The sequence below is a fragment of the Zonotrichia leucophrys genome, chromosome 7 (assembly GCF_028769735.1).
Source record: "Zonotrichia leucophrys gambelii isolate GWCS_2022_RI chromosome 7, RI_Zleu_2.0, whole genome shotgun sequence".
NCBI lineage: Eukaryota > Metazoa > Chordata > Aves > Passeriformes > Passerellidae > Zonotrichia > Zonotrichia leucophrys.
This window is the reverse complement of record NC_088177.1, coordinates 1,486,678-1,501,845: the sequence shown is the minus strand read 5'-3', so window position 1 is coordinate 1,501,845 and position 15,168 is coordinate 1,486,678. Positions and strand designations below refer to the sequence as shown.

Below are 15,168 nucleotides of genomic sequence, written 5' to 3'. Positions count from 1 at the left end.
ACTTCCTTTAAAATAATTAAGTTTGTTATCTCAGAATTTGAGTTCTAGGACTTCCTTTGAAATAATTATCGTTTTTCAAGTTGTTATCTGGGAATTTGAGTTCTAGGAATTTCTTTGAAATAATTAATTTTCAAGTTTTATCTAGGAATTTGAGTTCTAGGAATTTCTTTGAAATAAATAGTTTTTCAAGTTGTTATCTAGGAATTTGAGTTCTAGGCCTTTCTTTGAAATAATTAGTTTTTAAAGTTCATATCTAGGAATTTAAATTCTAGGATTTTCTTTGAAATAATTAGTTTTTCAAGTTGTTATCTAGGAATTTGAGTTCTAGGAGTTCTTTTGAAATAATTAATTTTTAAGTTGTTATCTGGGAATTTGAGTTCTAGGACTTTCTTTGAAATAATTAATTTTTAAGTTGTTATCTAGGAATTTGAGTTCCAGGACTTCCTCTGAAATAATTAATTTTCAAGTCGTCCCCTACATAATTCCAGAGAAGCCGGTGGGTGCGGGATGGTTTATTCTGAATAACCCCGGGGCGTGTTTGTGCCTCGGCGCTCGTTCCCCACACACTCAGCGTGGTTTCTTGGGCAGATGGAGCATTCCCAGCTGGATGCCCGGGTCGGTGGGCTGGAGCTGAAGGTGGGGCAGAAGCAGGGAATTCTGCGCGATTCCATCCTGGCACAGGCGAGCGAGGCCCAGAGCCACGGCCAGGAGCGGCCCAGCAGCGCACAGGCAGCGCCCGCCAAGGTAAATGTTCCCCGAGGGCTCCTGCAGTCACACCCAGCTCTGCAGGGCAGAACCTGCTGTTAACCCAAAGGTTGGTGGTTCGAGCCCACCCAGGGACGCCAGATGTGCGGTTTTTGGCTGTTTGGATGGCCTGGAAAGGCCCGGGGTGGCCTTGGGGCAGCCCAGGACGAGAAGAGGCTTCAGTTCTTTTCTCGGTCTCGGTGTTTATTAATTGTTTATCTAAAAGATTTTCTCTGGGCCCGACAGAGCTCTGCTCAGCAGCCAGCCATGAGCACACTCCCTGCCCTCCGGGCGGTCACCTATCTTTATACCCAAAGTTACGTGTACAATATTTATCATTTTTCCCCAATACCTTTCACCCTTATTGCCCGGTGCACTTTCAGTAATGACCAATCCCAAAGTGCCACCATCACCACAGAAGATGGAGGAGAAGAAGAAGAAGAAGAAGGACAGGACACGCCCCAATTCCTCCATCTTACTTCTCTAAACCCCCCTGTACAGAAATCCTAAACCCTGTGTTTCACTCTCTAATTAACCAATCCCTTCACCATTCACCCCGGTGAAACCCTCCTGTCCTCATACAGGTGTCGTCTCCTGTGTGGGATCAAAGTCCAGCCACCAGACACTTCTGGAACATTCCAGGACTCCCGAGCCCCCCAAGGGTGCTCTCAGTGACACCTCAGTCCTGAGGTGCTGAGATCCCACATTGGGGTGCTGAAATCATTTTCTGTCCTGCCTGGGCTGCCCTGCAGAGTCAGAGTTCACGTCCCTGTCAGAGTTCTCTGTGCAGATTTGGGTTTTGGTGGGCTCTGGCGTTGGCAGGTCCCTCACAGGGATAGGCCATGCCCTTCAGAAATTCCTGATTTCCAGCTCCTCCCTCGTTCCTAACCCAGGATTTGGTGGTTTTTTTATCTCTTTGCAGTTAAAACTGGAATTTCCATCTCCTAAGACAACAAGTGAGATGCTTCTGGAAGAGGAGAAATCTGTTGATTTTGTGTTTATTCCTCCAGAAACAAAACCAAGAATATTGACAGAACATCAGAAGGAAGTGCTTAGGTCAAAGAGGTTTGTCATTTATTGTTTTAAATTTAATGTGGATGTCATTCCTGGAGTAGCTGAGCTTGACTTAACTTCAATTCCTGTTTCTCACACACCCCAGGCCATCGAGTCTTGTTCTTCCATGCCAGCTATGGAGTTTAAAGTAAAAGAGTTCCTTCCTTTGCTGGTTTAAAGCAACCAAATTATCCTTGCACTGGCATTTCCTCTTCTGATTAAATACACTCTCTCTGGTCTGCTTGGAGTTTGGGAATCTGGAGTTCAGATTTTCACTAGTGGGAAATAAAAGCTGTTATTTTTCATAAATCATATAAATGAAAGGATTGGGTAAAACAAGCTGAGGATGGGGTTTCTTGAGTCACGGCAGGTCAGGAATTAGGGTGTTCCCAAGACTCACCTTGATTGCAGAGGAACCTTTAGAATGATCTTTTTTAATGAGAGAAGTTATTATTGGTGTGTTTCTGTGCTTCAGCAGAACTTGAGGCAGAAACTCCTCTGGGCTGTGGTGAATTCTTTACAGAGAGGGACCCCAATCACAGCTTTTATTCCCCAAAAATAAAGATTTAATGCAGCTGATAGGAATGGCCTTGAAATAAGGAGATAATAAATTCCAGCGAGGAGCCTGACTCCCGTTCTGGTGCTGTTGCAGAGCTGACATCCCTGCCATGTACAACAACCTGGATGCTTCCCAGGACGCCAGCTCCTTCTCCCAGTGCAGCCAGAGCCAGGAGGATTCTCTGTGAGTGAAATAAATGCCCAGCTGTGCTTGTTGGAGGGTTCTTTGGCAGCAGCACTGATCTCAGCCGTTCTCTTCCAGGGAAATGCCACCTGCAGCAGAAACTGCCAAGGAAGACCCTGCAAAGCAGCCTCGGGTAATTTCCCATTGTCTGATGGTCACTAAAATCAGTTTCTGCCAAACGTGAGAGGTTTTGTGGTTTTGTTTTCCATTCTCAGCACCAAGTGAGAGAAAATTAAACACCATTGCAGTGCTGTGTTCTGCTTTATGTAATTTATTCCTTTGGGATTAATTAGAGTATCATTTAGGCCAAATCACTGGTTATTTGATGTCAGGATGGGAGGATTTACGTGAGCAGTTCCTGATCCCCCACGTGCCTCTGCTGCCCCAGTATTTTATTGGGGTAAAGATTGTAAATCCTGAATTCCTTTTGGGGAGGACTTGCCTGAACAGCTGCTGTGCTCACAGCCAGGCAGAGCAGGTGAAATACAGCAAAACCTCAAGCGTTTTTGTGGTTATTTGTTTTGGGATTAAATGGTTTTTAAGTGTCTTTTATAGCTATCAAAGCACAGATAATAAATCATTTAGTGGTTAGAAAAACCTTGTGGGTGTGTTGATTTCTATTGCACCAGAATTGGAGTTGAGTATTACATTCATAGGGCAAGTGCAGCTGTTCCATTTGATTCCTGGGACAAACCTTTTGCTGTTGGTGTTTTGGGACAGGAGGAGAACGTGGAGAGTGAAGGATCTCACTCAGAGGAGAGCCCAGCCCACACCAGCGAGGAGGAGACCAAAAATGAGGCAGCTGAGATGGTCCCAGAGGAAACATCAGCTGGAGAAGATATGGAGACAAGATCTGTGGAAGCAGCTCCTCAGGAGGCCTCAGCAGGGAAGGAGGACACCTCAGGTGTCACCAAGAGCTCAGCAGGGAAGGAGAACACCTCAAATGTCACCAAGAGCTCAGTAGGGAAGGAGAACACCTCAAATGTCACCAAGAGCTCAGCAGGGAAGGAGGACACCTCAAATGTCACCAAGAGCTCAGCAGGGAAGGAGGACACTTTAGATGTCATCAGCAGCTCAGCAGGAAAGGAGGACACTTTGGATGTCACCAACAGTTTAACAGGAAAGATGGACACTTTGGATGTCACCAAGAGCTCATCAGGGAAGGAGGACATCTCAGGTGTCACCAACAGTTTAGCAGGAAAGATGGACACCCCAGATGTCACCAACAGCTCAGCAGGGAAGGAGGACACCTCAGATGGACACCTGGATGCCAGCAGCTCAGCAAGGAATGAGGACACTTTGGATGTCACCAACAGCTCAGCAGGGAATGAGGACACCTCAGATGTCACCATGAGCTCAGTAGGGAAGGAGGACACCTTAGATGTCACCAACAGCTCAGCAGGGAAGGAGGACACTTTAGATGTCACCAACAGCTCAGCAAGGAAGATGGATACCTCAGATGTCATCAGCAGCCCAGTAGGGAAGGAGGACACTTTAGATGTCACCAACAGCTCAGCAGGGAAGGAGGACACCCCAGATGTCACCAAGAGCTCAGCAGGGAAGGAGGACACCCCAGATGTCACCAGCAGCTCGGCCTCCAGTGACGTTGTCTCCGGCACGCCCCAGCCCGTGAGCCGGCGCCAGTCCTTCATCACGCTGGAGAGGTTCGGGGCTGCAGAGAGCCGGCCCTTCAGCCCAGCCCCGCCGGGCTCTGTGCCGGAGCTGCCTGGGAGCCCTCCTGAGGCAGCCCCGCGGGAGGGCAGCAGGGACAGCAGGGCTGGAGCCAGGGCAGAGAGGGCTGGCGAGGGGGACAGGAACGCCCCGAGAGCCGAGGCCGCCGTGGCCGCGCGCAGGGTGACGCGCCGGCAGAGCAGGATGGAGCTGCAGGGCAGCAGAGCCCCCAGGCTCCAGGGCAGGCCGGAGGAGCCCCTGGAGGGGCTGGAGAGCCGTGCTGAGCTGGGCTCTGCCGGGCAGGACGTGCAGCACATCCTGCTCAGGCACTCGCAGGCGCTGCTCTGCACAGAGGCCGACATCCAGAGCGCCGAGGGCGCCATCGCCGAGATGGACGGGGCCCGGGGGCAGGACACGGACTCCAAGGAGAACACCCCCCCAGCGAGCAGCAGCTGCCCCGAGCAGCCCCCGGCGGAGGAGAGCCCGCTGCCCCAGGCCTGCCCGCAGCACAAGCAGCTCCGCCGCTCCGCCAGGAGACGCTCGGAGCCCGCGGAGAGCTCCTCGGGCAGCCAGGACAGGGAGGAGGGGCCCCCCAAGAGAGACAGGAGGAGAGAGGAGGAGAAAGCTGGCCAGAAGAAGCTGTCCCAGGGGAAAGGGGATGGATCCCAGAAGCAGAAAGGAGTTGCTGGGAAAACCGCGGAGGGCACAAAGGAGAGCAGCCAGCCCGAGAGAGCGGCAGAGGAGTGGGGCTCCAAGGAGTCCCCTGCCCTCAGGGGGCTGGAGGAGGAGGGGGGCAGAGCCGGCAGGAGGGCAGAGGAGGCGCCCAGGGCAGAGGGGGAAGGCCAGGGCAGCCTCAGCACAGCAGGGCCCAAGGTGGAGCGGCCACGCTACCACACCAGGAGATCCTCCCAGGGGCTGCTGGCCAGCATAGAAAACTCTGAGGCTGACGGCTCCGAGGGCAAGGAGGAGAGCACAAAGAAGAAAAAGCCCCTGAGAGTGAGGAGCAGAAGCAATTCTCTGGAGGGGAAATTGAAAGAGGGGCAGGCAGGCAGCCAGAGCCCTGAGGGCCCTGCCCAGGGAGGTGACACCAGGAGTGCCCTGGAGGGCAGTAAAGGTGAGCCTGAGCTTGGCACAGGGGCTGCAGGGCCAGCTGAGCCTGGCGGCCTGGAAAAGCAGGAAATGGCTGCAGAGGCTGAGGGCTCTGGCAGCTCTGAGAGTCCAGGAGCTCTGCAGGACGCCAGCGTGGAGCCCAGCAGGGCTGACACATCCATGGAGTCCGTGGGCAGCCCCTGTGAGCCCGAGCAGGACGGGAGGGCGGCAGAGGAGAGGCAGAGCAGCACAGGGCACTGTGCCCCGGGTGCTGAGCCCGCTGTGCAGAGCCCTGAGTGCCACAACAAGAGGAGCAAAAGGGTGAAAAAAATCAAGAGCTGCGATTGCTGCTTCAAAAAGCCAAGGCAGCAGGTGCCTGAGTTGAAGCTCTCTGAGTCTAAAATGGAGAAAGCTGAGCTGGAGGAGCCTGAGAGCACCCAGACCCCAGGCCAGACCCCAGGCCAGAGTGTTTCTGGTCCCTCAGACCTGGAGGAGAGCTTGGCCCTGGCTCCCTGTGGGATGAGCACTCCATTGCTCCCTCCTGAGGAGCCCAGCACCTTCAGCCAGGCCAGGCAGGAGATGGATGTGATGGATGTGATGGATGTGGAGAACCTGCAGGGAAGCTCTGTGGGGGTGGAGGAGCAGGATCCAGAGGATCCAGAGGCTGCAGCAGCTGAAACCACCGAGTCCATGGAGGAAATCAAGGAGCCTGCTGAGCAGAAGGAGCAAACAGAGCAGGTTCTGCCCGAGAGCGTTCCCGAAGAGCCCAGGGAGAGCTGCCTGGACTCAGGGGAGCAGGGGGAAGAACCAGCAGCTGCAGAAAAGGAGGAAATAAAGGAGAATGGAGAGCTGGAGGAGGTGCCCGAGGAGCCGAGTGCTGACAGCAAACCTGAGGAAAAGGAGATGAAGGAGCTGGAAGGAAACCAGGAGGATAAAGGAGAAGCTGAGAGCTGCGCTGGGGATGCTCCTGTTGGTGCAGATGAAGAGATGAAGGAGGAGCTGGAGGAGAATGGAATCCAAGCGCCCGAGGGCGCGGGGCCGAGCGTGGGCTCCCCCCCGAAGGGGGCAGGGGGCGCCCCGGGGGCGGGCACCGAGAGCCCCAGCAGCCTGCAGGCCCGCTGCACATGGTCCCCCTCCGCCTCCCCCTCCACCAGCATCCTCAAGAGAGGGGCCAAGAGGAGCCAGGAGGACGATTCCCTGTCCCCCGCCAACAAGGTACCCCCGGGAACGTATATATACGTTCTGGTTGGCGAGTCCAGCTAATCAGAGAAAGTCTCTGCATGTTCTAGTGTTAGTAACTAATTTTTATATAGTTAATGTAGGGTAAAGTAGAGTGCATTAAGACACAATATTGTAGTCCCTATTCCAGGCACTTGCCTTTAAACTATGTTTGTTCGACCCTTCAGCAGGGTTTCTACTACTGTCCTATACAATCAAGTAACTGAAATTCTTGGGAAGACACTTTGCTCCTCATCTTTTCCCTGAAGCGATGTTTTGTTTTGTTTTCTTAATTTGCACGAAACAAAAAAAAAAAAAAAAATTCCATATCAATGTGCCTTGCCCTGGATAGCGATTATTTGTGGAATTGTTGCACATGTTCCTATATTGAAAGGGGTTTTTCCCTAGTCAAGCATTTGGAGACACTTTTTGTAAAAGTGCCCGGGAACTGGGTGCTGCTCCCTGGGGAGCTGAAACCACCCCAGATCTGTTCAGTAACTGGCGGCTGTTGTGAATAATCTGACAGGAATGGTGAGGTTTGGGTTTGGAATGTGCCAGGTTTGCACTGTGAGGGTTTTGTTTTGAACCAGAGCACCCTGGATCGGTGCACAGCCAGGAGCAGCACGCTCAGGGTTGTACACAGAGATTCCTGAGGGGATCCTCAGTCTGTCCTTGCTCAAACATCCCCTGGGTCCTTCCAGAACTTCCATGGTTCCAAACTGATATTTTTGTCTCCTCAGAGTGGCTTCCCCAGGCTGTGCTGGGCTGGGTTCCCGCTCTGACACCTCCCTGTCTCTCCTCAGATCCGTCGAGTCTCTTTTGCAAACCCCATTTTCCAGGAGGGCCTGGCAGACGACATCGACAGGAGGAGTCCTGTCATCAGATCCCACTCCTCACCCTCCTCCAGGAGCCTTAAAATCCTCTCCAACATGCAGGTCAGGGCAAAGCCTGCACAATATTCTGTGTGTCCCAAGCATTTGTGTGTTTATCAGAAACAGCGTGGCTTTGGTGCATGTTTGTGGTCACTTACACACAGTTGTAAGGGCTGAGGAGCAGAAGTGTAAGAAACAAAGCTGCCTTAGCCTGACTCATTCTGTTGCTGTGAACTCTGAGGTTTCAGGGGCTAAAATCTCACTATTAACTGAATTCCTGCTGTTAACTGAATTCCTACCATTGACTCAATTCCTACCACCCTGAGATGTTTTTTTCCTCTTTTTCTATCCAGCACATTACCACTCCAACCAAAGGATTTCTGTCCCCAGGATCTCGTACCCTTAAATTTAAGAGCTCAAAGAAGTGTTTAGTAAGAAGTGCTTTGGTTCATGTTTCCCTTCTATTTTTTTTCCCCTGTTTTCAGTGGGTGACAGTGAATTTAATGCTGTGCCTGTGTTGTCCCAGATCACAGAGATGGCCAAGGAGTCCCTGCCGTGCCTCTCGGAGTTTGTGTACCCTGCCTTGGCCGGCTGCAAGGCCCCTGTGGACGTCATTTTACCTCAGATCACATCCAACATCTGGTCAGTGGCTCCTTGCTTTTGGAGGTGATTTCAGTAAAGACTGAGCTCTTACCGAGCCTGAGAATCTTTAAAGGGATTGGGGTTGGTCGGGTGAGGAAGAGACTTGAATATTTTGGCATTTTTCAAGTACTTTTTTGGTGGTTGGGGAGTTGGTGCAGGGCCAGGGGTTGGGTTGCTGATCCTGTGGCTCCCTCCAGCTGGGGATATTCCCTGGCTGTGCACCAGTAACCCAAATTGCCTCCCCTGCTGCAGTGCCAGGGGCCTGGGGCAGCTCATCCGAGCCAAGAACATCAAGACCGTGGGAGACCTGAGCACTCTGACGGCCCTGGAGATCAAAACCCTCCCCATCCGCTCCCCCAAGGTCTCCAACGTCAAACGGGCTCTGAGGGGATTCCACGAGCAGCAGGTAAAGTGGGATTTCTGGGATTTCTGCACCCTGGGAGCCAAAACTGATCCCATTTCCTGCAGCAGGAATGGTGTCTTTCTTCCTTCGTTAAAATCAGCGCTTTAAAACCCAATCCCTGCCTGCCTCAGTACCATGAATTCAAGATACAGATCACTTGGTTAAACTACTATTCTTAACAGGAAAAGTGATTTGATTTATTATAATATTTATAATTTATTATGATTTATAATTGATTTATTACTCACTATATTTGATTTTAATTTGTTTTCAATCTGAAAATGTTTTCTCTCCCCCAAACACGCCCAGGTGAAATCTCGGGTGTTGGAGGAAAGCACAGTGCTTGAAGATGCTGAGAAGCCTGGGAATGATGTGGAGGAGAAATCTCTGAGTGGAGACGAGGAAAAACTTGCAGCAGGTACCTGCTGGTGGCTTTTTGCTTTGGGTTTGGAGGGTTCTGCTGTCCTGGTGGAGAGAATTATTTTGGGTTTAGTTTTATTCTAACCCTGAGGAAGGGCAGGGTGATTGAATGCAGTGCCTTTCTGGTGTGGAGAGCCCGGTTCAAGCACGGCTTAAAGAAAGAGGCCATGAAGGGATTCAGCTGAGGGAAAAAGCAGCCTTGCCCAGGGTTGATCCTGTCAATAATTAAGGTTCTCAGCCACCTTCTATATAAACAACAAGATTCTCAAACCGTTCTGTCCTTGGCTGCTGCTGGGAGCAGACAGCCAGTCTGGGAACAGATATGAAGGTTTTGAGAACTTTCATATCATGGTGGGAACACTGATCTTGGTTTCAGTAAACAAACTTCAGGTATTGGAAACAAAAGGAGGAGCTGAAGTTTTCTCTACAGCCTGTCAGGAGCTCAGATTTTGCAATATGCATGAAGTGAATTAACACTGTTATAAAAAGTGCCTGATTGATGAATAAACCGGAGTCAGATGCTGATCAAGAAAGGCGGGTCTCTCCCTCCATCTTCAATATTCTGGGAATGTTTCCCCTGGAGTAAATGCATTGCAGGCTTGCTCGGAGATGTGATTTTGTACAAACCAGCTGGAATTGTGCTTGGATTGATTTCCATGCATTGTGTCCTTTCCCTTCCTGCAGATCTGGTGGACACGGGCAGCACCACCAGCAGTGGCAGCACAAGCAGTGGCACCAGCAGTGGCAGCACCAGCAGCAGCAGCAGCAGTGGCAGTGGCAGCAGCAGCAGTGGCAGTGAGCAGCCCACAGCTGTGGACCTGCTGGGGCAGGTGCAGGCCCTGGCAGCCCAGCTGAGCCCCGAGGGGCTGGGTGCCTGCTCGGGCCGGCAGCTGCTGGAGATGCAGGAGCGGCTGCTGGGCATGGCCGCGAGCATCGCGCGGAGCCTGCGGGGCCGCTGGCCCTGCCCGCCCCCCCCGGGCACCCCCGAGTGACCGAGTGACCGGGGAGGGCTCGGTGCCAGCGGGGAGGGCTCGGTGCCAGCGGCCCCGCTGGGCTCCTCACGCTCACCTGCTCCTGCTGTGGGGCTGCGGGGATTTTCTTAACATCTTCATGGATTTTTTTTCCTTTTTTTTTCCCTTTTATTTCTTTTTTTTTCTCTCTTTTATTTCTTTTTTTTCCCTCTTTTATTTCTTTTTTTTTCCTCTTTTATTTCTTTTTTTTTCCTTTTTTTTAATTTTTTTTTTTTTTTTCCTTTTTTTCTTTTTTTTTTCTTTTTTCCTTTTTTTTCCTTTTTGTTCCCTTTTTGTTCCCTTTTTGTTTTTCCCCTCCTTTTTTTCCCCCTTTTTCCCCTCCATTTTTTCCCTCCATTTTTCCCCTCCTTTTTTCCCCTCCTTTTTTCCCCTCCTTTTCCCCCCTTTTTTCCCCTCCTTTTTTCCCCCTTTTTTTCCCTCCTTTTTTCCCTCCTTTTTTCCCCCCTTCCCCCCTTCCCCCTTTTTTCCCCTCCTTTTTTCCCCCCTTTTTTCCCCCCTTTTTTCCCCTCGTTTTCCCCCCTTTTTCCCCCCTTTTTCCCCCTTTTTTTCCCTTTATTTTTTTGCCTTTTTCTTTGCCCTTTATTTCTTTTGCCTTTTTCTTTGCCTTTTTTTTTTTGCCTTTTATTTTTGCCCTTTTTTTTTTTTTTCCCCCTTTATTTTTTTGCCTTTATTTTGTGCTGGTTGCTCCCCGCTGGCAGAGCCGTGGGCCGGTTCCCTCGCTGGCAGAGCTGTTCCTGTGGGATTGCTATGCATCTTTCTTTCGGGCCGTGAAAGAAAACCTGACAAAGCTGTGCAATAGCAGAGACTGTGAAAAACCAAACCAACAGAGTAATTAAATTATTTTTTTTTTTTTTTTCAAACCCAAAGTGTTCTTACTGCTGCAAGCTCCTGCAGAGAGCGGGCTGGGGGCTGCAGGGAGGGGAGGGGAGCTGGGCTGGATTCCCTCCTGGTATTTGTACTGGATCTATTTTTCCATGTATTTTTGTACGACTGGAGCTCAGAGGAAATGTGCTTGCACAGGAGAGAGACTGCAGAGCCCCCCAGGCCGTGCCCCCTGGCCTTTGCTGGCAGCAGCTCTCCTGGTGGGAAGGCTTTTCCGTGAGGAAATGATGGATTTGGACAAGAGCTCTTTGTATATTGTGTACAGACTCACAGCAGATGTTGGGTAATAATTTATGGAGTTTTAATTGCATGGATTGCGTTGCTGCTGCTTGGAGACCTTCGGCCAGAGCTCCCAGGTTTCCCTGTGGGGTTCTGATCTGTATATATTGTACTGTAGCTATCCAGAGGGGTGTTTATTGAGAGGAACTGCTGCAGGTGGGTTTCCAGCTTTTACGTGGGCAAATAAAAGAGCTGAGAGTTCCCAGACGTGGCGTGGCCTCGTGGTTTGGTGCCTTCTGGGCTCTTTCCCTCTCCAGGTTTGGGTTCCCAGGGCTGGGAGGGACCTTGGAATGTCACCAGAGCTGGGGGAAGGTGGGAGCAGCTCCTGCAGGACAGGCGGGGATCTGGGCTGCAAAACTCAGCATTTTTTACCCTGTTTGTGTCTCATGGAGAAAAGGGACGGGACAAACAGCTGGAGCTGCAGGGGGAGCTCTGTGGGGTTTCCTGGTTTGGTTCCAGATGTGCCTCTGTGGGAGAGTTCAGCTTTCCAGGTCAGGACGTTCCTGAGCCACGGGAAGGGCTCTGATCCTGGTGCTGACATTTCCCTTCCCACGGCCCTGCTGGGAATTCCCTGACTCTGAGCTCCTCAGGGTGATGCTCCAACCCTGCTGTAAATGGGATTTAATCTATGGGAGACACAACATCCAGGGGTTTTTATTCCTTCCCTGGAGTGGCTGCTGCCAGGTGCAGCAGGTGAAGCAAAATCTGATGTTCAGGTGTGGAATAGCCCCAGATCTGGGTCCTCCCCTTCCTCAGTGGTTTGTGGGGTGAATTCCCTTTCCCAGCACCACAGCACCCATCCATCCATACTGCAGAAACCTCAGCTTTATTCATCACTAATTTACAAGAAATCACAGCTTTTGCCCCCAGAACAGTTGCAGGAGAACACATTCATGAGAGCTCAGCAAGCAGGAGAGGGGTGCTTGCTTTTCCCTCCCCAGATAAATCGGGTTGAAATCCAAAGCTTAAATGGAAAACAAAATTAAGATATTGAAACATTTTAGAAGAGCCCAGAAAAACTCTTTGTTGGATAATGAATTATGATATGTGAGTTAATCTTTAGCAATGGAATTTTGGAGATGATGTGTAGTATCTTAGTATGTAGATACATCAGATATCTACATCTGATCTGATATCTTAGATGAAATGTTTGAAATCCCAGACAACAACTGGGACAGTTTGGCACTGGGACAAAGGCAGGATGTGCTTAGAGGCACTTTTGGAAACATGGTGTGAAATATTCCAGGTGTGTTTTGCTCTGCAGTTATTCCTGTTGTGGCTGAGGGGGCCAGGAGGGCTTGGGGACGGTGTCCCATCCCTGGGGCAGGTGTCCCATCCCAGAATGAGCTGTCCCATCCCAGGGTGAGCTGTCCCATCCAGGATGAGCTGTCCCATCCAGGATGAGCTGTCCCATCCAGGATGAGCTGTCTCATCCAGGATGAGCTGTCCTATCCAGGATGAGCTGTCCCATCCAGGATGAGCTGTCCCACCCCAGGGTGAGCTGTCCCATCCAGGATGAGCTGTCCCTTCCAGGATGAGCTGTCCCTCCCAGGATGAGCTGTCCCACCCCAGGGTGAGCTGTCCTATCCAGGATGAGCTGTCCCATCCCCAGGATGAGCTGTCCCATCCCCAGGATGAGCTGTCCCATCCAGGATGAGCTGTCCCACCCCAGGATGAGCTGTCCCATCCAGGATGAGCTGTCCCATCCCAGGATGAGCTGTCCCATCCCAGGATGAGCTGTCCCATCCAGGATGAGCTGTCCCTTCCAGGATGAGCTGTCCCATCCCAGGGTGTCCCATCCCAGGATGAGCTGTCCCATCCAGGATGAGCTGTCCCTTCCAGGATGAGCTGTCCCATCCCCAGGATGAGCTGTCCCATCCAGGATGAGCTGTCCCATCCAGGATGAGCTGTCCCATCCAGGAGGAGCTGTCCCACCCCAGGGCCCCGTCCCAGCCCGTCCCAGGCCGGGCTCACACGGCCTCCACGTAGTTGGCGGGCAGCATGCCGGTTTTGCCGGTTCTCTGCACGGTGCCGTACATCCAGCCCTCGTCGATGGCCTGCACGTTGACAATGGTGTCCCCGTCCTTGAAGGACACCTCGTCCGCGTCCGCCGCCGTGTAATCGTACATGGCCCGGAACGTCTTCTGCGGGGACACGGGGGACAGGGTCAGACTGACAGGGGACACAGGGGACACGGCCACACCCTGACATAGCTCAGAACGTGTGCAGGGACACAGGGGACAGGGTCAGACTGACAGGGGACACAGGGGACATGGCCACACCCTGACATAGCTCAGAACGTGTGCAGGGACATGAGGGACGGGGTCAGAGAATTACAGGGGACACAAGGGACAAGGTCAGAGCCTTACATAGCTCAGAACCTCTTCTGAAGGGACACAAAGGACATGGCAACATCCTGACATGGCCTGGAATGTCTTCTGCAGGGACACAGGTGACACAAAGGGACATGATCACACCCTGACATGGCTCAGAACTTCTGAAGGGACACAAAGGACATGGCCACACCCTAACATAGCTCAGAACTGCAGGAACACGGGACATCATCAGAGCCTGACAGGGGACACGGCCACACCCTAACATAGCTCAGAACTGCAGGAACACGGGACATCATCAGAGCCTGACAGGGGACACGGCCACACCCTGACATAGCTCAGAACTTGTGCAGGGACATGAGGGACGGGGTCAGAGAATTACAGGGGATGCAGGGGACAAGGTCAGAGCCTTACATAGCTCAAAACCTCTTCTGAAGGGACACAAAGGACATGGCCACACCCTGGCATAGCTCAGAACTTCTGCAGGGACACAGGGGACATGGTCAGAGCCTTACAGGGGACATGGCCACACCCTGACATGGCTCAGAACTGCAGGGACACAGGGGACATCGTCAGAGCCTTACAGGGGACACGGCCACACCCTGACATGGCTCAGAACTTGTGCAGGGACATGAGGGACGGGGTCAGGGAATTACAGGGGACAAGGTCAGAGCCTTACATAGCTCAAAACCTCTTCTGAAGGGACACAAAGGACATGGCCACATCCTGACATGGCCTGGAATGTCTTCTGCAGGGACACAGGTGACACAAAGGGACATGATCACACCCTGACATGGCTCAGAACTTCTGCAGGGACACAAAGGGACATGGTCACACTGCCATGGCCTGGAACGTCTGCAGGGACATGGGATACAAAGGGACATGGTGACACCCTGACATAGCTCAGAAGGGATGTGGTCACACCCTGACATGCTCAGAGCCTCTTCTGAAGGGACAGAACGGACATGGTCACACCCTGATGTGGCCTGGAACATCTGCAGGGACACAGCACAGAAGGGACAGAGCCAAAGCCTTACAGGGGACACAAGGGACATGGCCACACCCTGACATGGCCCAGACCCTCTTCAGAAGGGACACAAAGGGACAGAAGGGACATGGTCACACCTTGACACGGGACAAAAGGGACACGGTCAAACCCTGACATAGCCTGGAATGTCTTCTGCAGGGACAGAAGGGACACAGGGATGGGATTGGTGTCACAGCCGGGTCTGGCTGCTCCTTCAAGCCTGGCTGTGGGTTCTCCTCCCTCCCTGAGCCCCTGGGGTACCCGAGTGCCACAACCCAGGGGCTGCTGGTGACACTGGGCCTGGGCAGTGTCCCCACGGTGGCCTTGGGCACCAGCAGCTCCAGGTGTCACTCAGAAGTTGTTGCCTCCCAGCAGTTCCTGGGGGCGATGCCATTCCCCTGTCCTGTGCTCCAGAGGCAATCCCTGACCGAGCACTCCCTCCCAGCCCTCAGTGTGCAAGGGCTGAGTAGGAAGAAGAGCCCATGCCAGGTTTCCAAATGCCCATGCCAGGTTTCCAAATGCCCATGCCAGGCTTCCAAATGCCCATTCCAGGTTTCCAGGTGCCCATGCCCGGTTTCCAAATGCCCATGCCAGGTTTCCAAATGCCCATGCCAGGCTTCCAGGTGCCCATGCCAGGCTTCCAGGTGCCCATGCCCGGTTTCCAAATGCCCATTCCAGGTTTCCAAATGCCCACGCCAGGTTTCCAAATGCCCATGCCAGGTTTCCAGGTGCCCATTCCAGGTTTCCAGGTGCCCATTCCAA

The 15,168-nt window shown here is 52.3% G+C and overlaps 2 protein-coding genes across 2 annotated transcripts in view; one reads left to right on the top strand and one right to left on the bottom strand.

Annotated features, from left to right (window-relative positions):
* The window catches only part of RIF1 (replication timing regulatory factor 1), a 65,690-nt gene extending 55,732 nt beyond the window's left edge, over positions 1-9,958 (top strand). The window contains exons 25-36 of the mRNA XM_064718817.1: positions 589-744; positions 1,667-1,809; positions 2,450-2,539; positions 2,618-2,672; positions 3,260-3,523; positions 4,028-6,514; positions 7,321-7,452; positions 7,743-7,820; positions 7,916-8,031; positions 8,284-8,437; positions 8,744-8,862; positions 9,630-9,958. Of these exons, the coding sequence (XP_064574887.1) occupies positions 589-744; positions 1,667-1,809; positions 2,450-2,539; positions 2,618-2,672; positions 3,260-3,523; positions 4,028-6,514; positions 7,321-7,452; positions 7,743-7,820; positions 7,916-8,031; positions 8,284-8,437; positions 8,744-8,862; positions 9,630-9,846 (4,011 nt within the window). The 3' untranslated portion in view covers positions 9,847-9,958. The remainder of the gene's footprint in view (positions 1-588; positions 745-1,666; positions 1,810-2,449; positions 2,540-2,617; positions 2,673-3,259; positions 3,524-4,027; positions 6,515-7,320; positions 7,453-7,742; positions 7,821-7,915; positions 8,032-8,283; positions 8,438-8,743; positions 8,863-9,629) is intronic.
* Positions 9,959-13,016: 3,058 nt separating this feature from the next.
* The window catches only part of NEB (nebulin), a 105,380-nt gene continuing 103,228 nt past the window's right edge, over positions 13,017-15,168 (bottom strand). The window contains exon 142 of the mRNA XM_064718377.1: positions 13,017-13,190. Within this exon, the coding sequence (XP_064574447.1) occupies positions 13,017-13,190 (174 nt within the window). The remainder of the gene's footprint in view (positions 13,191-15,168) is intronic.